Genomic DNA, 7,697 nt, shown 5'->3' on the forward strand with positions numbered 1-7,697 from the left:
ATGGTGTAGTTGAATGCACTGGGAACCTTTTTGAAGTGGATTGTAAGAAGTGCATTAATATTGCCATAAGAAAACTAATAAATCGGAGTTATAAAACGGAAGGTAGACGTACGTGTTATTTATGAGAGTTGTTACATAAGATATGAATTTTATGGGTTTTACAAGTACTTTTTATTTAGCATAATCAATTCGATGAGGATGTCAGCCCTAAACTCATTTTAGAGGATGGGAATATATGACTCCCATCATAGTGTAACGTTAATAAGAAATAATTATTTATTCTCGTTCCCATATTTCATTTATACAATAATTAAAAAAAATATTCAATTTTCTAACAATACAGAAATATTGGTACTTGCTGTAAGATTACACATAAGTTCCTTCTTTTTCCTTTCCATGAATAAAATAATCGGTTTCAAGGAGTCAATAAACTCATCTTGCAATTTGTAATACCAAACGACTTAGATCCCCATTCTCCTCGCATGCACTTGACTGAGCCGTCCCGATCCAATTATCCGGGGAAAATCCAAACTCGACGGGGTTGCACCAAGCCGCAAACAATTTGGGATATGTCCAATACCAGTTGGGAAACTTATACATAGCCAACAGGGTGAGCTCAAATCTCACCATTCCACGAGCTCTCCCTTCCGAGATTTCCTTGGCCATGTCATCACCTATGTACGCGGACGCGGCTTCGATGCGGAAACTACAAGTGGTCTCGGCCCTGGTTCTCAGAGCCGATGGCGGCGGCAGCGGCTTCGTTGCCAGCAAGACTCTGGGCCTATAGCTGTCGCTCCGGTTCGCGTTGTAGAAGATGGCGGCCTGGAGGGTGTCGTAGTAGATGTCGAGCTTGTGGTTGGGGTTGGAGGCGACCAGCGTCACGTCCCAACTGGCGGTGAACTCGGAGGCAGACGCGTTGTTGAGTAGGGACACGGTGGCGGAGTGGAGGTGGAACGTGGGGTCCACGCGGTTGATTTCGATGTCCCTGAGGATGTGCCTGACGATGAGGTTGAAGAGCCAAATCACACCTACAAGGATCGTGAGGCAGAGGCAGAAGAGGTTACACATACACATTTTCCGACAAGCTTGAGGGGTTTTGTCTTCTTCGGCGGCATAAGCATCAGCAGCAGCACCCATAATTAATTAGTCTTTGATTATTAGTGTTAATGAATAATAATTAGAGAGACTAATAAATAAGAGAGAGAGAGAGAGAGAGTATAAAAACGAAAAGAGTCCTTTTTAAATTCAAATTCCATCATAAATTGGATTCTTGCTTGCTGGTACAAAAAGTCCAGTTGGAATCATCTCTAGCCAACGTTACGTTAGTCGACTTGCCAACTATTTAGTCAAACTGTTTACAAAGTGTCAATTATGCCTTATTTAATTTACACTAAATCAAATGAGTTGATATCATAAGGTCAAAATAGTAATTACAAATTATTACAAAAAAGATAGATGTTCTGTAAAAAAATTTAAATAATATCATCCCTTAGTTTTCTCCCACTACTCCATTTTCTTACAGAGTGCTGTTATTTCCACCATCTTGTCTTATTTTCTCACACACCTTATCTTCTCGCCCCCGTCTAAATTTGAAAAAACACAATTCTATCTTTCCACCCACCATTATTCCTAAAATACCCTTTAATTATTAATTCAAGCAAATTAAATATCATTGTGTATCTATTATGACCTTTTTTTAACCATTAGATTAACATTCATTCAATTCAATAGCTGAGATTAAAACTTCACTTATAAATTTTTGTTTCTTTAATAATATCATTGTGAACATCAAACTGCTCTGATTTTAATAATAAAGATGAGAGGAAAAGAAAAAAGAAAAAAAAGGAAACTAATGTCGTTAAAATTCTTTCTTGAGTATGAAATTGAATGCGCCAGGATAAATGGAAAAGCCATACCACCACCAGACTTGGACTAGGATGTTTTAGAGGAGAAAAAAATTGCATACAATGATGTGCCAGGAGAGAGAAAATTATAAGCATGTAAGAGAATAAATTTTTCCTGACCCAGGAGGATGTAACCGAGCATGCACCATTAAAGTTGTGTTCAATGTTTGCAGGATAGCCCAAACCCAATGACATATATCATTGGCAGCATAATCCTACTGGGGAAGTCTTATGTGAATTTTTTACTGCTATTTTTTTTTCAAGAAACTAAAGATTAACCATCTCAGGGTGATTTTAGTTTAGACATGCTCTGGTGGGTTAGAAAGTTTTTCTCTTTTAGCTTTTGAGTTAGAGAAGATAACGAGAGAGTGGAGAGAGAAAATACGATTTTAGGGGAGAGCAATTTATTCTCCAGAAAAAAAAATGTCGAACAAGAGAGAAAAATAATATTATTTATTATTTATAAGTCGATAATCTAAACCGTTGATAGTAGATGAATCTAAAGGTGTTAAAAGTGTGTTTTATTGTGTGTGAAAATGTGTGTCCTCCTAAGTCCTTAGAAGTAATTTTACAAAAGAGTAAATTTGTCTTTAAAATTTTGAAAATAAGATGGGTGGAAAAATAGGACAGGTGAGTGGAAATAACAACACTCTTCTTATATCGTAACGACATCTATATAAATGGGTTCTTTATTTATAATTAACACAATGTTTGGTTGGCAGAAAAGATTTCGTGGAAATAATTTCCCATGCCTTTTCTTAAGAGAAGGGAAATGTAAATTTTTTTTTATATCTTGGTATCTGTGTTTTTTATGAGGCTCCAAGTTGGGTTGGACTTCTTTGGTGGATGATTTGTTAGGGGTGTCTAGCCCCGATTGATTTGTGTTGGTTAGTTTGTTTTGTTTGTTTGGGGTTTTCCCCCCTACTTCACCAAAAAAAAAAAAAAAAAAACATCTTTATCATGTTTGGTAATGCTAGGAAAGTAACCAGCAAATACCACATTATTTTTTTTTTACCATGTTTGGTTCGCGTGGGAATGTAAAACAAAGTTTGTTTAATTTTTCAATTATACCCATATGAAATTAAATATATAAATAAATAAATAAAAGAATGCATTTAATGTTATACTAGCCTATCCGCACGCGCTTCCGGGCTTGAGGGGTTAAAGGCACGTGAGGACGAATGCAGTCCCAAGCCCTCACTCAATTTTTTTTTTCTTTTAAAATGTACTATGTATTGCTGTTATTGAATAATTTATATTAAATAATATGTTTATTTTATCACGTGAGCCCTTCCTCCCAGTTTATACTACTTTGCTTTCCTTTTCCAATCGGTTTATAGCTCTTATTCTTAGACAAGCAGCAAAGCAGACTTTCTCATTGCACAGTTTGTGGTTTTTTTTTTTTTTTCCTACTGATTTTAATAGGTCTTTCAATTTATGGATGAATGATTGCTTTGTTGCATATATTGAGAGAGACATTTTTAATATTATAAACGGTAGGACCAATACACCGACAAAAATAGTGGGGCAGAGGCAGAAGAGGATACACACATATACATTTTCTGACAAGCTTGAGGGGTTTTGTCTTCTTCGGCGGCATAAGCATCAGCAGCAGCACCCATAATTAATTAGTCTTTGATTATTAGTGTTAATGAATAATAATTAGAGAGACTAATAAATAACAGAGAGAGAGAGAGAGAGAGAGAGTATAAAAACGAAAAGAGTCCTTTTTAAATTCAAATTCCATCATAAATTGGATTCTTGCTTGCTGGTGCAAAAAGTCGAGTTGGAATCATCTCTAGCCAACGTACGTTAGTCGACTTGCCAACTATTTAGTCAAACTGTTTACAAAGTGTCAATTATGCCCTTATTTAATTTACACTAAATCAAATGAGTTGATATCATAAGGTCAAAATAGTAATTACAAATTATTAACAAAAAAGATAGATGTTCTGTAAAAAAATTTAAATAATATCATCCCTTAGTCTTCTCCCACTACGCCCTTTTCATATATCGTAACGACATCTATATAATTGGGTTCTTTATTTATAATTAACACAATGTTTGGTTGACAGAAAAGATTTTTTGGAAATAATTTTTTACGTCTTTTCTTAAGAGAAGGGAAATGGAAATTTTCTTTATATCTTGGTATCTGCGTTTTTTATGAGGCTCCAAATTGGGTTGAGGCTTCTTTGGTGGATGATTTGTTAGGGGTGTCTAGGCCCCGCTTGATTTGTGTTGGTTTGTTTGTTTTGCTTGTTTGGGATTCTCCCCCCTCCCACCCCCCCCCCCCCCCCGAACTTAAAATGCTCTTCCGCGCCTGTGAGAGACTTTTTAAAAAAAAATTTAATTTATTTTAGAATTAAAAAAGACAATGGGTAGTTGTGTTCCATAAAAATAGGATCCATTATATGATTTTTCTTTTAGTTTTAATTTTTTTTAATATGAAAAAGTGTGAATTTACCATATTATCATCATTTAATTAATAATTTCAATTCTTAATGCTTGCATTAACGCATTTTTTGGTATTTTGAATGTTTCACAATTTTCTGCCTTTTGCTTTATATATATTATAATTCTAAATTGTTAATGGGGACAAAATAATCATAAAAAATGTGCATTTAATGGTAACTCATTTTCCCAGAGTTTCTCATAGAAAGGGAAAATGAAATCTAAAGGGGAGGAGGCTTAAAGGCACGTGAGGACAAATGCAGTCCCAAGCCCTCACTCAAATTTTTTTTCTTTTTAAAATGTACTATGTATTGCTGTTATTGAATAATTTATATTAAATAAAAGTGCTGCTATTTCCACCCCCTATCCTATTTTCCTACCCACCTTATATTCAAAATTTTAAAAACAAATTACCTTTTTGTAAAATGACTTCTAAGGACCTAGGAAAAAAAAACTTTTTGAAAGCATTTTAAATAAATAAAATTAAGTAAAATTATAATAAAAAAATAATTTAAAAAAAAAAAAAAAAAACTCTCTCCCTCCTCTCTCCCTCCTTCATGACATGTTGGCTTCTTCTTTAGAGGTCTTTCATCCTCGGTGCTAGAAGCCACTGCCACCGCAACACCAAAAAACAAGAAGCCCAGATGAAAAGGGTTCTCTCGTTTCACAACTTAGTTGCATTTTGAATAGATTAGAGTTTGTTTTGGGGCGGCGATGAAGCACATGGACTCCATTGTTTAAGCAAGCTAACTCCGTTGCTTTGGCAAAGTCAACAAATGAAATTCCACAATTTCTCCATCGTCCCTGCCATTTCTCACCACACCCCCCCCCTCCGCAATCTCTATGTATTGGTTCTTGATCCCCATCCTTCCTGAAATTTGGGTTTCTGCCAAAAAAAGAAAAAAGAAAAATGAAGACATAATTATCATCTTCATATATATATATATATATATATATATATATATATATATATTGGCAGAAGGAGTTATTGTAAAACAATAAAATTAATTACAAATATAGAACATGGGTGGGGTTGAAGGAGTAGAAATCTGTAAGGTTCTCACTGGCCGGGGAAGAATCAGGGTTGGGGTGGGAGGTGGGGTTGGTTGCAGGTGGGAGAAGGAAAAGTGGTTGTAGTCTAATGGGTTTTCCCTAGAGGAGAAGGAGAGAGAGTTTTTGTTTTTGTTTTTTAATTATAAAAAATATTATTTTACTTTAACAATTAAATGGTATTTTAGGAATAATGGTGGGTGAAAAAATAGGATTGTGTGTTTTCAATTTGACATGGTGGGTGAAAAGATAAGGTGGGTAAGAAAATATGACAAGGGGGTGGAAATAGTAGCACTCTTAAATAATATGTTTATTTTATCACATGAGCCCTTCCTCCCAGCTTATGCCACTTTGCTTTCCTTTTCCAATCGGTTTAGCTCTTATTATTAGGGCACCGTAGTAATTAAGCATGAGATTTGGACCCTTTTACACAAATCGATAAAAACTTTCTCTTTTCTTGGAGAATAGACAAGCAGAGCAAAGCAGACTTTCTCATTGCGCAGTTTGTGATTTTTTATTTTTTTATTTTTTTTCCTTCTAATTTTAATAGGTCTTTCAATTTATGGATGAATGATTGCTTTGTTGCATATATTGAGATAGGGGTGGTTGCGGTTTGGTAACCGCGAATTTTTTCCTGAACCGCAAATCGACCGACTATTTGAGGTAAGGTGATTTTTGAAACCGCAAAAATCAGTTGGTTACCGTGAATGAACGGTTTAAACCAATTTGAATATTTTGGGCCTAAATTAGACAATTTTAGATCTGTAAGTTTGGTTTTTTTTGTGTCATAAAAATTCAATCTTCCACACTTTAAAGCCTAGGTTTGATGCTTCTTTTGAAGCTTTTTGAGTTCAAGCATACTTTAACCAAAAAATATAAATTCACAACCTAAAGAAATAAATTTATAACCTCAACTTCTCAAGCATATATAAATTTACAACTTAAAGAAATAATTTCACAACCTCAACTTCTCAAGCATAAATAAATTCACAATCTCAACCTCAACTTCTCAAGCATTCACAATCTAAAGAAAAATCCAATTCAAAGTTAATTAAAGTTACAAACCAAAAGGAGAACTCAAGTGTAGGTGGTGGTGAGTTAATTTTATTATAAGAAGAAGCCCTTCTTTATGAGTTGGAGTGGAGGCTATGTTTTAGGTGTATCGGTTTGTGTTTGGGGGATTAGAGGCATTAGGTGTGTTAGAGTGGCTAGACTCCATCTATAACACAACACAACACAACACAAAATCAACAACATAAAAACATATTAATAATAGATTAAACTCAACCAAATTAAAACACAATATCTAACTACTAAAATGCAATTTAAAAAAAAATATATTTGCGGTTTGCAGTAACCGCGAGTTGCCAAAATCACATACCGCAACCGCAACTGCAATTGGGTTCGGTTTCTAAAACCGCAATTTTCTGTCGGTTTTTAACTATTGTAGTTCCAATGCGATATAATGTCGCTTGGTTTTTACGGTTTTTCAGTTTTACGGTCTAAAATGCCACCCCTATATTGAGAGAGACATTTTTAATATTACAGACGGTAGGACCAATATACCAAAAAATAAAGAGTTGATGAACCATTCATTAAGGGACCAAAATGCAACTTATGTATAAGTTTAAGGACCATTTGAGTTAAAAACTCAAAATTTAAAGTTGATATGGAAAGGGCAGATAGTAATTACAAATTATATAAGAAGAAAAAAAAGATAAACAAAATCCTCCCATATTCTTCTCCCACTACCCCCTCTTCTCATGTGGTAACTTGATCTATAAGTTGGTTCAATTACCAAAATTAGAAGAAGTCTCAAAATCCAATTGTTAAATTACATGCCGTGATTTATATGTATATATTCCCCTTTTTGGTTGAAAAAAAAAAAAAATTTGTTGATTTCTGAGGCACCGATGAGGAGGTTGGAGAGAATGCATGATTTTGTAGATGTGGATTGAAGTTTCTGCACTCTATTGAGCTGAAAATTTTAAACCCTAAACTGCTTTATATGAACTATATCCTTTCCACACATCCTCGCCCCAATATGCAACATCAGTGCAGCAGATTGGCACAAAACTGTGGTAATATAGTTTAGGGTTTATCAGAGCTTGTTTTCTGGAATTTTTACCCAAAAGAGAGGGAAAAAAAAAAAAAATTCAACAATTTTACAATTATTTTACAATATATTATACAATGAATTAACAAAAAAAATCAGATTTCAAAGAGTTAATAAACTGCGACTACTACAAAGGTTACCAACCAAACCAAATTACCAAGAAAATGTCAAACCAA

General features: G+C 34.4%; 1 protein-coding gene across 1 annotated transcript; it reads right to left on the bottom strand.

Moving 5' to 3' along the window:
* Window positions 1-300: 300 nt before the first annotated feature.
* LOC117636758 lies at window positions 301-1,137 on the bottom strand. The gene has a single exon (XM_034371417.1). The coding sequence runs from the start codon at window positions 1,135-1,137 to the stop codon at window positions 433-435; it is 705 nt and encodes a 234-aa protein (XP_034227308.1). The 3' UTR covers window positions 301-432.
* Between the last annotated feature and the right edge of the window lie 6,560 nt (window positions 1,138-7,697).

The sequence above is a fragment of the Prunus dulcis genome, chromosome 8 (assembly GCF_902201215.1).
Source record: "Prunus dulcis chromosome 8, ALMONDv2, whole genome shotgun sequence".
Lineage (NCBI taxonomy): Eukaryota > Viridiplantae > Streptophyta > Magnoliopsida > Rosales > Rosaceae > Prunus > Prunus dulcis.

What these genes read in the sequence shown, in the direction of transcription:
- LOC117636758 (XM_034371417.1), bottom strand. Translation starts at nt 1,137, where the DNA reads ATGGGTGCTGCTGCTGATGCTTATGCCGCCGAAGAAGACAAAACCCCT.